Genomic DNA, 18,291 nt, shown 5'->3' on the forward strand with positions numbered 1-18,291 from the left:
TATAGAAATTTCTTGTAGCATTTTAGAAATATAATACACATCTCAATTGATAAATTCACAAATTAATATAATAAGTTTTAATATTTATTTTTAATTTAATATTAATAACATAATAGTTATAAAGTTTATTTAGTTAACAAAAAAATGTTCCACTTTTGTTCTCTATCTATCACTTTTCCTTTTAAAGGGGTTATGTGCATCCTTGCATATTATTTTGAAGTTTATTTATTTTTAATTTAATATATAAAATTTTTTATATAGATGAATTTTATTTTTTAAAAGTAAAAAGAAATTTATTTTCAAATAATATTTTTAATATATATTGCCTTGTATATTATTTTTTTCTTTTATTTTATTCAATCAATTTATAATATGTATCTGTTTTTATTATCATTTGAAGGAATTAAAAAATTATTTTAATTTGAATTTTTAGAAAATATAATTACATAAATATCATGTCTTATGAAATTAAATATTTTGATCTACATTTGTCTCTCAATAATTTTAGTTTTTATTTTGAGTCATCGTTTATGGTTTTTTTATTTATTAACACACATAATTTTTGATTTATTTAACTATATTTGTATATAAATTTTTAAATTTTCACTTAAATTTTTAAAAATAAAAAATATATTTAAGAAATCTATATATAATTTTTTAATTAAAAAAATTAACTTGCGATGAAGCTCTAATTAAATAACTAAGTCCATGTACTAAAATGAGTAGCACTAGAAAGTTCACATGCCATATCTTCCAAGGAAGAAGAGACAAGAAAAGCGTTAGGTGATGTTCTTTTCTCCGGCTGTAAATGAATGAAGGGATTAATACAAAAAACATGGACAAAAATTGACGTGGACCCGCACCACTTTGATTATTCTGCACTTTCTCCGCTCTTCCTATATTTCACTACTTGATGATTCAAAAGTTATCTATTTAAAACAATTTAATTTTTTTAAAATGAATTACTTATATGGTTACAATATTTTTTTTTCTTAAGAAAATAAATTGATTTCTTGTGTTAATAACATTTAAGGATTTCTTCCAATCAAATAATCAAATTTATTTTAATTAAAAAGTTTCCAATCAATAAAAGCATTCCTAGTTAAACCAAAGTTTTTCCACGAATCCATCTCGTGGAAAAAATGCATGATGGTTGGAAGAGGAAGTCTCACGGCCTCTCCTCGAGAAAAAATGCATGATGGCAACGGTCTCAGGGACCAATGTGCAGATGAAAATGGTCTCACGAACTCATAAATGCTTACGGGGCAATGGTATTGTAGACCATCTCACTGGTGTGGAAAAAATGCAGATGATAAAAGTCTTAGAGACCCATCTTAGACTGCAAATTTCTATCCATATTACTTGTTACTTGTGTTACGAAAAATAGATTTTTTAGAAAGAAAAAGAGGAAGATTTATTGTCATGACAATGACAAGAAGTATTTTAGAAGTAATTCAATTAAAAAAGACAGAAGAAATGACATTTCATAACAAAATTATAAATTTAAATAAAATTATAAAAATATCATTAGCAATTTCACAAAGTTTTAATAAATTTTTATTGCCTTAAAATTTTAATTTACAATATGAATATATGTTAGGAGATTCCTCGTCAAATTTTAGTGTAGTTAAATTAAGAGATATAATTAATACTGTAAAACTAGACTATATTTTTTTTTATAAAAGCAAAACAAATATTATTTGATCATAATAAAATGGCTGAAATATAACCAAAATATTCTAGTAAGTGAAATTCATAAAACAAAATAAAATTTTGAATTTATTCTATTTTTTAAATTAAAATAAAATATACCTATCATTCTAGACATGATATAATAAAACTAAAAACAATAAAATAAAATTAGAGCCCCAAGCACACGGCCCATCTTGTGGAAAAAATTGCAGATGGCAAAAGTCTCACAAACCCATCTCACACTGCAAATTCTCATCCATCTTCCGTGTTGGTTGTGTTACAAAAAGTAGACTCTTTAGAAAGAAAAAGAAGAAGATTTATTGTCATGACAATGACAAGAAGTATTTTAGAAATAATTCAATTTAAAAAAGAAATAAAAAATGACATTTCATAACAAAATTATGAATTCAAATAAAATTATGAAAATATCGTCCACAATTTTGCAAAGTTTTTCTAAACTCTAATTACCTTAAAATTTTAATTTGTGATATAAATATATATTAGGAGATTTCTTCATAAAATTTTAGTCCAATCCAGCAGTTGAATTGAGAGATATAATTGATACCATAAAATTAGAATATATTTTTTTTATAAAAATAAAACAAAATATTATTTGATTATAATAAAATAACAGAAATATAATCAAAATATTCTAGTTAGAATTTAGGTGAAATTCATAAAACAAAATAAAAGTTTTAAAAATAAAATATCTTCTAATTTATTATATTTTTAAATTAAAATAAAATATGCTTTTATTCTAAACGTGACATAATAAAATTAAAAATCATAACTTTTAGAGCCCCAAGCATACGGCCCCATCTCGTGGAAAAAATTGAATGATGACAATGGTATCACGTGGATAATTTGTTGCAATGTCCTCTCCATCAAAATCCTTTTTGTGTTGAAAAGTTATATATATATATGATGGCCGTCTTCGAGAAATCACACGAGAAACGCACAGTTTCGTTGATTAATCAAACAATTAATTAATAGTAAAATGGTAAGACCAAGACTTGTGACTATGACTGACAATGACAGGTTTGGCCCTTCACATGACAGGATAAATTAAATTAATAACCAGTAATCACTCTTTGACAAAACTAGAAATTACCAAATCAAATGCAAACACACCAACCAAACTGGCAATGACACTTTCCCTTTTCTATGCGCACTGCCAAACAGTCCCTTTACATGTCATTTTCACCATCCCTCTCTTTTCCACGTGCTTTTCTTTCATCATTAACATCTACTTTATACTAAAACATTTCACTTTGATATTTTCTGTTTTCCATCTTTCAATCCTTCAGGATTCGAAATACGCTGTTCAGAAATATTGATGAAAAAATAAATATAACCAGAAAACAAATACAGTAATGCATTCCCAATTAAACCAAAGTATTTCCACGAAGCCATCTCGTGGAAAAAATGCATGATGGTTGGAAGAGGACGTCTCACAGCCTCTCCCGGAGAAAAAATGCATGATAGGACCAATGTGCAGCTGGAAATGTTCTCATGGACCCATCTCGTAGAAAAATTGCTTGATAGGACCATCCCACTGGCCTTTATGATGGAAAAAAAATATAGATGACAATGTATAGTCTCACATGCCCATCTCATACGGCAAATTTCTATCTATCTTACTTGTTAATTACGTTAAAAAAAAACCTCTTTAGAAAGAAAAAGGAAAAGACTTATTGTCTTGACAATGACAAATCTTTTAAAAATAATATTATTTATGGTTTATTTTATCAACGATATTGTTTGATTTTATCATCGCTATTAAAATTAAGACATGATTTTTCACACGTTATTTTCATAAAGAAAGTAGTAAGTCTTCCATATCCATCATTGTTATGCAAAGTGAGATGTCTAGCAAATACGGTTTTAATCAGGATTGTTAAATTTAATTCAAGCTTAACATTTTAATCTGAACCTAATCCGATTCAGGTTTAGAAAAAACCAAATCCGATTCAGGTTTAGAAAAAACCAAGTAATAGTTAATCTAATAAAACCTAATTGATTTTATTTTTTTTAACTATATGATTTTGATTTTTTTTTTAAAGAATCTTAAAATGATACAATCTTTTATTAATATAAGTCAATAAACTAACTTATTCCATCTATAACCCGAATCTTAATCCAAGTATTTTGCCAATCTATGAACTAAACCCTCATCTAGGTATTAAATCTAATAATGTTTAATAACTTTGATTTCTTAAGAAAAATACCATGTATAAAACATTTATTTGCATCCAAATTGAAACATTCACAAATTGATATAATAGTTATTAATATTTATTTTTAATATATATAAAATAAAATATTTTAATAATTGATTAATATTGTTAAATTATATATATTTTTATAGTTTTTTATTTTTATTTTATTTTTTAATATTAAATTTATTTATCTCGATTTGATGATTCAAATAATAAATAATAAATTTTATGAGTTAATTCAGTTTTGTTTTACATGTTGCTTCTAAAACCAAGGAAGCAAAAAACTAGCCAGCTAGTTCATAACTTGCCGCACCTGCAGATGGTGAATTACCAAGCCATAGAGAAACTTGGTGCTTGGACCCCTCAAAGAACATTAGCACTTATTCAAGAAAAAAAAAATAAAGTTGTGAGACACGAGAGACTATAATTATAATTATTATTATAAGAAAAACTAAAATATGTATGGAAAGCAATGCAATTTTATTTTATTTTTTTGAATTTTTGTTATGATTTTTTTTTCAAATCTATTTTTACAATGGTTGAGAATCTTGGTAAAACATTTAGTCTTAATCGTTGCTGATACTTAATTTATAATGATAGATGTTGGAAAGTCACGGTAAGTCTTAATTTTACTCTTGTCGACATTAATTTATAATGGGTGATGGTTGAGGGTCATCTGATAATTAAATGCTTTTTTTTTTTGCAACTGTCTATGGCCGCCTGACCATTTTTATAAGGGAAAAGGAAAGAAAAAAAAAACTCATGACCTTTATTTCCTCAGCAAGAAACAAGACACATAAGAAAAACAAGAGGTTTAATTCACTTATAAAATGTATGTTTGTGAGCTATGATGTAGTGTTTTTAGTTCAATTGTTGAGAGAATTTCTTGAAACCAATGGAAAAACAAAATACTTGTAAGGAAAAATAAAAGAATTTATGTAAGAAATACACCTGTTTATTTTCTTTTTAATTTATAATTTAAGAAAAAGTATGGAATAATTCTTTAGAGTGTTCTCCTTCTGGGGTTTGGAAAGCGTAGAGGCTGTCCATTGGAACTGCCATTTTATATATATTTAATGTCAGTTTTTGAGAGTTTCTTTACGAACATGACAGTCATGTTTCTTTAATCTTTGACTTTAGTCGCTGATAAAAGTGCATCCCTCTCTTCATTCTATTTATAATTAAACGAATAACAATAATTGATGGTGGGTCCGTTTCCCTTTAAATGTTTTTTGTTTTTTAACTGGCGTGGTATCTTTGAATTAATTGATGCCTACGTACTTGGTTTCCTAAACAGGCCTTGAGCTTTATTTTTTTTCCATGTAGTGTTAGTTTTTAGAAGAATTAGTTTTTAAAATCTTAGTATATTATACAATTGGATTGATTTTGATGTTTATCACACGTGTATTAATTATACATTCAATTCTTTAATAGTTAAAAAAATACAAAGAGTTAGCGACAGTATTTGTATCTTGTTTTTTCTAATTAAAAACTTGTATTGATTGATTTATTTATTTTAATTTGAATACTTTTTCTGTATTAGTTTTGTTGCTAGAATGCAAATAACACGGCTAATAATATTTTATTTTCAAAAAATTTCAAGGTCTAAATTTCCCCCATGTAATTTCCATAAAAAAAAAATAGTAAGTCTTCTATATCCATCATCTTCATGTGCCTAGCATTAACCTTTTTATTCATATTTTTTTCAAAAATAAATAAATAAACTTGACTTGGGGTCAACGTTTGAAGAAGGAATACAAGTTTCCGTTAATTACTTAGTTTTTTTCCAAAATGTTCCACTTTTGTTCTCCCTCTATTATTTTTTCTTTTAAAGATTTTATGTATAGTCTTGCATATTATTTTGAAATTTATTTGTTTTGAATTTAATATATAAATTATTTTAGTATGGATGATTTTATTTTTAAAAATAAAAAAAATTATATGCAAATAATATTTCTAATATGTGCAACATTGCATATTATTTTTTTATTTTTATTTTATTTTATTTAATTAATTTATAATGTGTGTATTGTTTTTATTATCGTTTGATCGAATAAAAAAATTATTTTAATTTGAATTTTTAAAAAATATAATTGTGTAAATGTCATGTTTTGTGAAATTAAATATTTTGATTTATACTTGTCTCTCGATTTTTTTAGTTTTTATTTTGAGTTATCATTTATGGTTTTTTTATTTATTAACACAACTAATTCTTGATTTATTTGACAATACTTTTATATAAATTTTTTAATTTTAACTTATGTTTTTTAAAATAAAAAATATATTAAAAAAATCTATATATAATTTTTTAATTAAACAAATTTAACTTGCGATGAAACTCTCATCAAATAACTAAGTCCATGTATTAAAATGAGTGGCACTTGATTAATACCAAAAACATGGACAAAAATTGATATGGACCCACACCACTTTGATTATTTTTCTATTGAAGTACTTGATAATCTAGTGTATGTACATAAATTTGTTTACATTGGTTTCTCTAATAAAAGTATATAAAAAAATATTCAATAAAACTATATTTTTATTAATAGATTTGAAACTAAAAAACTGTATATTTTCAAGCAACCATGAGGCAGCCATCCTTCCAAGAAAATCATTGTTACTAATAGAAATATTATAAACAAGATGTCCGGAATAGAAAATTCCAGCAAGAGTTTAGGTGAAATTCATGGAACAAGATAAGATTACGAACAAGATGAAATATTTTTTAATTTATTTGGTTTTTTAAATTAAAATAAAATATACCCCAAGCGTACGACCCCATCTAGTGGGAAAAATGCACGATGGCAATAATCTCATAGACCAAATGTGCAGATGTCAATGGACTCATAAATGCACGACGGTGATTGTCTGTCGAACCCATCCTGAGAAAAAAAAAATGCAACGATGGGAGGATTGCCACCATTTATAGTGATATTTTCACTCTTAGAGACATATAGTAGTTTAGGGAGTTTTATAAGGAAAGAAGATATTTTCGGAGTATAACATTTATAGTGATGCTTTTATTCAATTCATTTTTATTTTTTTTAGATGAACATGACTTTCTTAAGCTAGTCGTAGTATATAGATTTTTTTTAAAATAAAATATAGAAATATAATTCGCATATGAGTAAATACCTCCACAAATATAATTCCATTGAAAGTTGCGTCATGTATTAATCTAAGCTCCGTTGTTCATTAATTAATCGGTGATTGCAATATTCTAACACCGGAGATTTAATTTGCAAGCATTTAATTTTTTTGCAAACTAAATTGAAATTAAGACATATTAATTATCCATTCCCAAGCTTACAGGGCAATAGTCTCATGGACCCATCTCATAAAAAAAATCCTTGATAGCAATGGTCTCATGGACCATCCCATTGGCCTACATCGTGGAAAAATAAACCGGTAAATACTTTAAAAAGAAAAAGAAGAAATCTTATTGTCATGACAATGACATGAAATATTTTAGAAATAATATTATTTATGGTTTATTTTATAAACGATATTGTTTGATTTTGTCATTACCATCAAAATTAAGGCATGATTTTCCACACATTATTTTCATAAAGAACCACAATTTTAAAGACATAATTTTGATTTTTTTTAAAAAACAAAATATTAAAATAATATAATTTTAGATTAACTTTAGTTAATATAAAATAACTTGTCTGATGTATAACCCAAATTTTAATTCGAGTAGTAGGGCAATTTATGACCTTAACCCTCATCTGGGTATTAAATCTAATCATGTTTAATAACTTTGATTTTAATGAAAGAGACATTTTTAGGAAAAATGTCATACATGACACATTAATTCTCATCCAAATTAAAACATTCACATATAATAGTTATTAATATTTATTTTTAATATATATATATAATGAAAGATTTTAATAATTGATTAATATTATTAAATCATATATGTTTTATGGTTTTTTTTTTACCATTTAATATTGAATTTGTTTATCCCAATCTCATAATTCAAGTCATAAACTTAAACTTAATGTGTTCATGTGTTAGGTCGTGTTTTTTTAATATATATATATATATATTATGTTATTACTTCCTCCCCTGTCTTGTATATACTGTCCTCTGTTTTTATTTTATGCTAGCTATAGCCTCTAAATTTGGCTCTGGCACCTTTTTATAATAATACTCAACTATTATTAAAAAAAGAAGAAGCAGAAATAACTCGACAATCTCTCAAATGTGCAAAGGAGTGTTTGACGTGCTAATGATATAGAGCCTTCCTTCTCTCCTTCTGGTCAATCGTCTTGGAGAGCCTATGTTCTTGCCTTGATCAAGACTCCTATCTTATCTTAGTTATTCAACACGTATGAAGAAATTTCTCCAAATCATTTCTTGACATAACATCTCACCCACCCCTCAGCCCTTTGTCAAGTCCTCCGTCACTCTCTAAATTATTCTATAACATCTCATATACAGTTTCATAAAGGTCTGAGGAATCAAACAAAGAGGGCGATGAATGGGCATCAGTCTTGAAACCACAATGATCCAATGGACGAGAGCCGCTAGTGGAGAAGGATTCATGCATCTCTGTTTTTGTGTATTTCTGATCATGCTCTTTTCACTGTACAACAGAACTTTTACCTTTTCAATTTTTCCTCTTAGACGCTCTTCAATCAATGGAAAGAGGAAACACCACAGAAAGGTATAAACGGACAAGAAATTCAATGCTCACACTTTGAATTTTAATTTGCATGTTTCAGGTCATTGACAGCTATACATTAAAATTACGGAGTAAAATCTCATTTATCAAGATGGCCTAAATCGGGGATCAAAAACTTGATGGATAGATTAATGTTAAATAGAAATTATCTGTATCCAGAGAAGATACAGAGATGAGTTGAAACTTGTTAATTCATGTTAAAAAGATAGAGAGCCTAATTCACCTTAAAAAGATACAGAGTCCCTGAGTTATAGCAAAGACATATATTTTAGAGAAGGAAGTACTCAAGGGTTTTAAGGGAGTTTTCTCTATGAAAAAAAATTACATAAACAACTTTTAGAAGAGCGCAAATTCTCAATTAATTAATTAATTATAAGCACTACATTTAAAATTTAGAAAAAATAAATCTATGATTTTTTTTATATATAAATTGATTTTATTGTTATTTTTTTACCATTCCATATATACCTTAAGTAAACCTTACTTTTAATTATTTCGATAAATAAAACATTTATTTTTAATATTTTATTAGTTTTTTCTTAATTTTTTATGATAATTGAGGAATATATATATATATATATATATATCATCCCTTCTCAAGCTTAAAATTAAAGCATGATTTTTTAGACGTGATTTCCATAAAGATAGAAGGGAGGGCTCCGTATCCATCATCTTCATGGAAAGTGAGCTGGCCAGCGTCAACCTTTTATTCATGTTTTTCCACAGAAGACTTTGACTTGGGGTCAACTTTTTGGTTAATTACTTTAATGCAATTCAATTATTTTTACAATGTTAGTAAAATAACTTTAATTATTCTTTCAATCCTCCCGTCTGATTAGTTTTCGGTTAATTAGTTCTATGCAATTCAATTTTTTCTTCTACAATGTAGTTTTAATCAGTGTTATTAAATTTAATTCAAGCCTAACATTTTAATTTGAAATCTAACTCGATTCAGATTTAGAAAAACTCAAGTGAAAGTTGACATAATCAAACCTAATCGATTAAATAAATTGGCAGTGTGTAGTATAAATAGGACCTCTATGGTTGCCCAAAGGCACATAACAAACAACAATATTCTACGTAGTACGTAGTTCATAGAATTATCTAAGATGATGATGAAAAGAATGGGGGCTTGGATGTTGCTAGCATTATTGACTTTGGTTGGCGAATGGCATGGTCGTTGTTATGGGTGTTTGCAGGAAGAGAGGATTGGTCTCTTGGAGATCCAATCTTTGGTCGACCCATATGGCGTTTACTTGAGAGATTGGGTGGACAGTAGTAATTGTTGTGAGTGGCCTAGGATCGAGTGTGATAACACTACAAGGCGAGTGGTCCGACTCTCTCTCGGGGGTGCATGGGATTTCCGCTTGGGCGATTGGGTTCTCAACGGATCTTTGTTTCTGCCTTTTAAAGAATTGCAAAGTCTTGAATTGAGATGGACTGGATTGGTTGGTTGCTTGGAGAATGAAGGTTAGTTCAATGTTTCTGCACTTAATTATAATAATAAAATAAATGAAGGTTGGTTGGTTGGTGTTTAATGTCAATTATCTTGCTTTGATGATTCTCTTCCAGGCTTCGAAGTCCTATCATCAAAACTGAGGGAACTTGGCCTAAGTGATAACGGATTTAATAAAAATGATAAAAGCATTTTGTCATGTTTCAATGGTAACCTTTCCACTCTCGAGTCTTTGGATCTATCAGGCAATCGGTTGACAGCTGGATCAGGAGGTAGCTTCTATGGGAACCTTTTAATTATTTAGCTTCGAAACATTTTTTTCCTCCTTCTCATATCATTTTTTTCTACGCATTTAATTATTTCCTTCCAATATGCTCTTGAGGAACATCATGCAACGATAGCATTCTTCCATCTCTAACTGGGTTTTCATCTCTCAAGTCTTTGGATCTTTCAGTGAATCAGCTGACAGGATCAGGTATAATACACAGTTTCTACCTACCTAAATGCTTCACATGACATTCTCTTAATTATATTGTTTCTTTATCAACAAAAATGAGGACTTTATATCTACGTAAAGAGGCACTTGGAATGAGGTCCAAGAGGCATATATTTTATTCTTATTTTGGCCCTTTTATGCCAAAAGTGTTGTAATATTTAGATTAAATTAGCAATCAGAAGTTCACTTCAAAACTCTCCTATAAATATATATTTTATATTGATCTTTTTAAATAAATATATTTTTATATATGTTTTTTATCTATATATTTTTTATATATCATCAAAACTGAGCAATCTTTACCTGGATTAACCGATTTAATAATGATAAAAGCATTTTGTCATGTTTCAATGGGCTTTCCACTCTCAAGTCTTTGGATCTATCATATAATATGTTGACAGGATCAGGTAACCTTTTAGTTATTTAGCTTCGAAACCTTTCCTTTTCTTCTTCTTATATCATTTCTATGCTCTTCATCATGCAGGTCTCGAAGTCTTGTCATCAAGGTTGAAAAAGCTGGAGAACCTTGATCTATGGGGGAATCAATGCAACGATAGCATTCTTCCATCTCTAACTGGGTTTTCATCTCTCAAGTCTTTGGATCTGTCGTACAATGAGTTGACAGGATCAGGTATAATACACAGTTTCTACCTACCTAAATGCTTCGCATGACATTCTCTTAATTATATTGTTTCTTTATCAACAAAAATGAGGACTTCATACCCGAGTTCCAGGTCCATTTTATCACAACCCGATTATATTATTTAAAACTAGTAAAACCAAATAATTATTCAAAACTTCTCAATGATAATTAAAACAAGAACAATAATCAATAATATTCATTATATTATCATAAAAAATAAGGACTTTATATCTATGCAATGATCAATTTAAATTTTTTTTTTTCTCAATAAGATCAGATCAGAATCAGATTAAAAATTAGATTATCATATTTTAATGAACAACTCTCTTGCAGGTTTTGAGATCTATCATATAATATGTTGACAGGATCATTTCTATGCTCTTCATCATGCAGGTCTCGAAGTCTTGTCATCACGGTTGAAAAAGCTGCAGAACCTTCATCTAGGGTCGAATCAATACGACGATAGCATTCTTCCATCTCTAACTGGGTTTTCATCCCTCAAGTCTTTGGATCTGTCGTACAATGAGTTGACAGGATCAGGTATAATACACAGTTTCTACCTACCTAAATGCTTCACATGACATTCTCTTAATTATATTGTTTCTTTATCAACAAAAATGAGGACTTTATATCTACGTAAAGAGGCACTTGGAATGAGGTCCAAGAGGCATATATTTTATTCTTATTTTGGCCCTTTTATGCCAAAAGTGTTGTAATATTTAGATTAAATTAGCAATCAGAAGTTCACTTCAAAACTCTCCTATAAATATATATTTTATATTGATCTTTTTAAATAAATATATTTTTATATATGTTTTTTATCTATATATTTTTTATATATCATCAAAACTGAGCAATCTTTACCTGGATTAACCGATTTAATAATGATAAAAGCATTTTGTCATGTTTCAATGGGCTTTCCACTCTCAAGTCTTTGGATCTACCATATAATATGTTGACAGGATCAGGTAACCTTTTAGTTATTTAGCTTCGAAACCTTTCCTTTTCTTCTTCTTATATCATTTCTATGCTCTTCATCATGCAGGTCTCGAAGTCTTGTCATCAAGGTTGAAAAAGCTGGAGAACCTTGACCTGGGTTGGAATCAATACAACGATAGCATTTTTCCATCTCTAACTGGGTTTTCATCCCTCAAGTCTTTGGATCTGTCGTACAATGAGTTAACAGGATCAGGTATAATACACAGTTTCTACCTACCTAAATGCTTCACATGACATTCTCTTAATTATATTGTTTCTTTATCAACAAAAATGAGGACTTTATATCTACGTAAAGAGGCACTTGGAATGAGGTCCAAGAGGCATATATTTTATTCTTATTTTGGCCCTTTTATGCCAAAAGTGTTGTAATATTTAGATTAAATTAGCAATCAGAAGTTCACTTCAAAACTCTCCTATAAATATATATTTTATATTTATCTTTTTAAATAAATATATTTTTATATATGTTTTTTCTGTCTTGAGATACTTAGTCGAACACAGCTTAAGTTTTTTTTTTTTAATGCATTCGAGTTTTAATGGTTTTGAATATTATAATTAAGAAAATTGTAAGTATTAAAACTTGGATCTTAACATCAATTAAAAAAAAAAAACTATCCAGTACAAATCACTAGACAGCCAACGAGAGGGGCAGTTAGCATCTTACAGAGGCAGTTAGGAGCGAATTAAGTTACTATCCAATATTCATGTAGTTTTTGAAACTATCATAACTAATTAATTAGTCTTGCAAAATTAGGCTAACTAATTAGTTTTGCAAAATTAGGCTATCTAGGATCGATAATTATTCTTGTTTTAATTACCGATGAGATCTTAATTACAAGTTTCTTTTATCTTGTTTTGTAAGTCTGTCCATAACTTAGCTTCCATCTTTTTATGTATAATTTGAGAATCATATATCAATTGAACAACAGCATCTCATCAATTCTAATTATCTTTGGTTTCTATCTATTATGCATATCGTGAGCTCATAATTATGACTTACTCTTAGAAACATTAACTCTCTTGCAGGTTTTGAGATCATATCATCACATTTGGGGAAACTCGAGAACCTGGACCTGAGCTATAATAATAGATTCAACGACAGCGTTTTATCACATCTGCGTGGGCTTTCTTCTCTCAAGTCTTTAAATTTATCAGGCAATATGTTGCTAGGATCGCCGCCGACTGTCAATGGTAAAGTTGTGAATATCTCTTGGCATCTTCTATTATTTACTTCATTTTTTAACAATACATTTTGAAATCTCTGGATTTTTCAGGCAATTTGTTGTTTCTATCCAAAAATCATCTCCCTCTTCAATATCAGTTCTTTATCATAGGTTTAAAAACTCGATCAAGATAACACTTAATTTCACTACTTACTTGATTGCCTGTTCTCAATTCTACACGTCATAGGTTTAAGGAAGCTGGACTTCCTGCAGTCATAGTTTAGTTTCTTAAAATCTTTAATGAATAATAATGGCACATGGCTACTCTGTACCACCATTATTTTCACCATATCTCTTCTTCTTTCTTTTTCACAGGGACTTTCTTCAATTCTAGCACCCTTGAAGAATTGCATCTAGATTATACTTCTCTCCCAATAAACTTTCTCCAGAACATTGGAGCATTGCCTGCTCTTAAAGTTTTGTCTGTTGCTGAATGTGACCTCCATGGCACCCTACCCGCTCAAGGTAAATTAACAACTCTCCATCTGCCTATAATTACATCATCAATAAAAGATTCTTTCAACATTGTTTTGATTGTTTCAAGGTAAATTGTATAGGTTGGTGTGAATTGAAGAATTTGAAGCAGTTAGATCTTGCTAGAAATAATTTTGGAGGTTCACTCCCAGATTGTTTGGGGAACTTGTCATCTCTACAACTATTAGATGTTTCTGATAACCAGTTTACTGGAAATATTGCCTCTAGTCCTCTTACCAACCTCATATCCCTTGAATTCCTCTCACTATCAAATAACCTCTTTGAAGTTTCTGCTTCAATGAAGCCTTTAATGAACCACTCAAGCCTCAAGTTCTTCTCCAGTGAGAACAACAGACTAGTAACGGAACCTGCTGCCTTTGATAATTTGATTCCAAAGTTCCAACTAGTTTTTTTCTGCTTGTCAAGTAATCCAACATCGGAAGCACTCAATGTAGAAATTCCCGACTTCCTCTATTACCAATACGACTTAAGAGTCCTTGATCTCTCCCACAACAACATCACCGGAATGTTTCCATCGTGGTTGCTTAAGAACAATACACGAATGGAGCAACTATATCTGAGCGAGAACTCCTTTGTTGGTACTTTGCAGTTGCTAGATCACCCATATCCGAATATGGCCGAATTAGATATATCCACCAACAACATGAATGGTCAAATTCCAAAAGATATTTGTTTGATCTTTCCAAATATGTGGATCTTAATGATGGCTAAGAATGAATTCACAGGTTATATTCCTTCTTGTTTAGGAAATATTAGCTCTCTTTCATTTTTAGATTTATCCAACAATCAATTGTCTACAGTAAAACTAGAACAACTAACAACAATAGAGGTTCTCAAGCTGTCAAACAACAATTTGGGTGGGCAATTACCGACCTCGGTGTTCAATTCTTCTGGCCTGTCTTCTCTCTACCTAAGTCATAACAATTTTTGGGGTCAGATATCAGATATTCCATTATGTGGGTGGAAAGAGTGGAATGTATTGGATTTGAGTAACAATCAATTTTCAGGCATGTTCCAAGGAGCTTCGTTAATTTTACGAGACTTGGAGCAATTGATTTTTCCAAAAACCATTTTAAGGGTCCGATTCCAAGAGACTTTTGTAAGTTTGACCAGCTTGAATATTTGGACCTTTCTGAGAACAACTTGTCTGGAAATATGCCATCTTGTTTCAATGCACCACAAATAACCCATATTCATCTATCCAAAAATAGATTGAGCGGTCCATTAACAAATGGATTTTATAATAGCTCTTCCCTGGTTACAATGGATCTTCGAGATAACACCTTCACCAGCTCCATTCCAAATTGGATTGGCAATCTTTCATCACTGAGTGTTCTTCTTCTGAGGGATAATATCTTTGATGGTGAGCTCCCTGTTCAGTTATGCTTGTTAGAACACTTAAGCATTTTGGATGTTTCACAAAACCAGCTCTCTGGTCCACTACCCACCTGTTTGGGCAATCTTACTTTCAAGGAAAGTTCCCATAAAGCAATAGTGGATTTCCAATATCGTTTTGGATCAACGTCCATAGAAAAAGCTTATTATGAAACAATGGGTCCACCGCTAGTGGGTAGCATGTACAGCTTGGAAAGGGGTTTTTTACTTAACTTCACAGAAGAAGTGACAGAATTTAGAACTAAAAATATGTATTATGAGTACAAGGGGAAAGTTCTCAGCTACATGTCTGGTATTGATCTCTCCAATAACAACTTCATAGGAGCAATCCCACCAGAATTTGGAAACTTAAGTAAGATACTGTCATTAAACTTATCACACAACAATTTCACTGGATCTATCCCTGCAACATTCTCAAACCTAAAGCATATTGAGAGTTTGGATCTTTCTTACAACAACTTGAATGGTGTCATCCCTCCACAACTTACTGAAATTACCACACTGGAAGTTTTTAGTGTGGCACACAATAACTTGTCAGGTAGGACACCTGAGAGAAAATATCAATTTGGGACCTTTGACGATGAAAACAGTTACGAAGGAAATCCTTTCTTGTGTGGACCTCCATTACGAAACAATTGTAGTGAGGAAGCAGAGCCGTCACAGCCAGTGCCTAATGATGAACAAGGAGATGATGGTTTCATAGATATGGAGTTCTTCTACATCAGTTTCAGTGTATGTTACATAGTTGTGGTGATGACCATTGCAGCAGTTCTCTACATCAATCCACATTGGCGACACAGGTGGTTGTTCTTCATCGAAGACTGCATTGATACTTGCTACTATTTTGTGGTGGATAGTTTCCGCAAGTTCTCCAACTTCAGAAGGTGAATTCTTCAGAAGGTGAATTTGTTACAGGGAGACGGTCGTTCCTAGTTTGTGATGATTGTTTGTCTAGCTATTGGTAATTTGTAGTGTACTGCCTCTAAGCTCAGCCTTTCTATTTGATTAGTTATTCGGGCTAAATATATAAGCTGGACTTCTCATTCCTGAATCATTAGGAAGGAAACTGATTTGGATTGGTCATTGACTCGGGTGTGATTACTCTTTCAACTCTCAAGACTTGTATGAAAATAAATTGCCAAAACCACTACTGAAGTATAAACAAAATATTCTATGCCTTTGTTTCAAGGGCGACCCCACCTCAGTTATTCAATCGAAGCATTGAAATCGGAGCAAGAAGATCCACCTTCTTCATCAGCCTTCCTGGCTGTTTCTTTGCTCTGCTACTCATTTCCTCTGCTTCTTCACCCATCATAATTTGAGTGATTGCCTTCTCTACATTCACTTTGAACATGATCTCCATGCACTCTAAGCCATTCCTTAACTCCAGTTTTTAAAACATCAGTCACCAACTTTTCATTATAGAAATGCTCAGCAAATATTGGTCTCTAAGCACCAAAAAATAAATTGTCCTTATCAACAACCATTCTTATTCCCGTTTTAACACTCTCCTAAGCACAAAATAAATTGTCCTTATCAAACATGCAGCTATGACTTGAGACATTCAGAATTTCAACCTCATTTTCTATAAAATTCAACAATACTGGAAATGGTCATGATTCAATGGAATAAGTCCCACTTATTTTCTTGAAACCTTTCTTCCATTGAAATCTTGCAAGACTATGGCATACATGAACTCCATCTAATGAACAGTAAATCACAGAAATTACCTTCTCATAGATCTCCTCTTGCCAATCAGTGCTTTATGCATGTCCAGTCTGTGCTGTAGAATCTAGGGATGCTACAAAAATTTCAAAGCAGACAACAAAATATTTGAATTCATGTATTTTTGCGTGTTTTCCATATTCATTACTAATGCCACTAGTGGCAGCAGTGGCACATAAAGCTACCTAAAAGAGAATTGCTGACTTGAACCATTATGAGAGGTGAACAGTTGGTGCACTGCACTGTAGGGCATCGTGTGGTCACAAATGCATGTGTGATTGCAATAGTTCCAATAGCAGTGGCATTTCTAATGCCATAAGGGGAAGCAGTGGCACATAAAGCTACCAAAAAGAGCAGAACCTGGCATTTGTCTCTGAGAATTGGCAAACATAGTGTAGGGAATCCCTTGTCCCATTGAATTCCCCACTAAGTTCTGTGAAACACCAGGGATACTCTGCATGTTAGGATTGTGGACAACAGTGTTGGGGATAGTCTGGGCTACACCAGAGACAGGAGGCAGTGCCGCTTGTAAAACAGCATAACTTTGAACTCAATTAGATGCCATGCAATTCTGCATGTTCTGTGATACCAACACCTGACGTGCTTGAGACTGATCAGTGGACAATAGGATAGGGAGAAACAGCCCTTGATTCTGAACTTCAGGGGGCATACTATGGGATGTTGTTCAAGATAAAAGGCAAAAGGGAAAACCATGTCACAGAAAAAAAGAAGGCACTGAACAAGGAAGACAAATGAAACATATGCAGTTCACACATAAAGTTATGAGCGAAAAAATTGGGATGGATTTGATTCAAAGCATAAAAATGTCCTCTGACAATTTTCAGGGATGGGGGAAGAAGAGGTGGCTGAAAACAAAAATAATATGACAATTTTCAAGGTGGAGGAAAGAAAAGGAGGAGGCAGAAAACAAAAACAATCTGTAATATTCTTGCCTAACATTCATCAATTACTCAACTTTTTTATTAAAGCATGCTAAACACATAGCAATATGCCGCAATAAAATGTAAAAAAGTTTGATAACAATGCGACAAACAAAACAAAAGGGAAGATGTTTACAAATTCAATGCTCGGCTGCATTATAACCTGCTGGATCCATGGGGGCAGTGGGCATGGCATTTTGAGACCTGATCTCCATTGAAAGCATCTCCAGAGATATTTTCCGCAGATAATCAGATATCAATAACAAAACATTAGATCTCAGAGCAATCCATGTTACAAGAGGAGGAAAATG

At 30.8% G+C, this 18,291-nt stretch overlaps 1 protein-coding gene across 1 annotated transcript; it reads left to right on the forward strand.

Moving 5' to 3' along the window:
* The first annotated feature begins 9,640 nt into the window (after window positions 1–9,640).
* On the forward strand, window positions 9,641–16,401 carry LOC105139952 (LRR receptor-like serine/threonine-protein kinase GSO2). The gene is made up of 9 exons (XM_011046602.1): window positions 9,641–10,077; window positions 10,180–10,347; window positions 11,044–11,190; window positions 11,596–11,742; window positions 12,248–12,406; window positions 13,228–13,392; window positions 13,740–13,889; window positions 13,982–15,104; window positions 15,167–16,401. The coding sequence occupies exons 1-9, from the start codon at window positions 9,717–9,719 to the stop codon at window positions 16,200–16,202; spliced, it is 3,456 nt and encodes a 1,151-aa protein (XP_011044904.1). The 5' UTR covers window positions 9,641–9,716; the 3' UTR covers window positions 16,203–16,401.
* Window positions 16,402–18,291: the final 1,890 nt, after the last annotated feature.

This window comes from Populus euphratica, unplaced genomic scaffold (assembly GCF_000495115.2).
Source record: "Populus euphratica unplaced genomic scaffold, PopEup_1.0 scaffold203.1, whole genome shotgun sequence".
Taxonomy (NCBI): Eukaryota; Viridiplantae; Streptophyta; class Magnoliopsida; order Malpighiales; family Salicaceae; genus Populus; species Populus euphratica.

What these genes read in the sequence shown, in the direction of transcription:
- LOC105139952 (XM_011046602.1), top strand. Translation starts at nt 9,717, where the DNA reads ATGATGATGAAAAGAATGGGGGCTTGGATGTTGCTAGCATTATTGACT. An exon ending in CAATGAGTTGACAGGATCAG is followed by an intron (nt 11,191 to 11,595) that starts GTATAATACACA and finishes TTCATCATGCAG; the next exon opens with GTCTCGAAGTCTTGTCATCA. An exon ending in AGGATCAGGTATAATACACA is followed by an intron (nt 12,407 to 13,227) that starts GTTTCTACCTAC and finishes ACTCTCTTGCAG; the next exon opens with GTTTTGAGATCATATCATCA.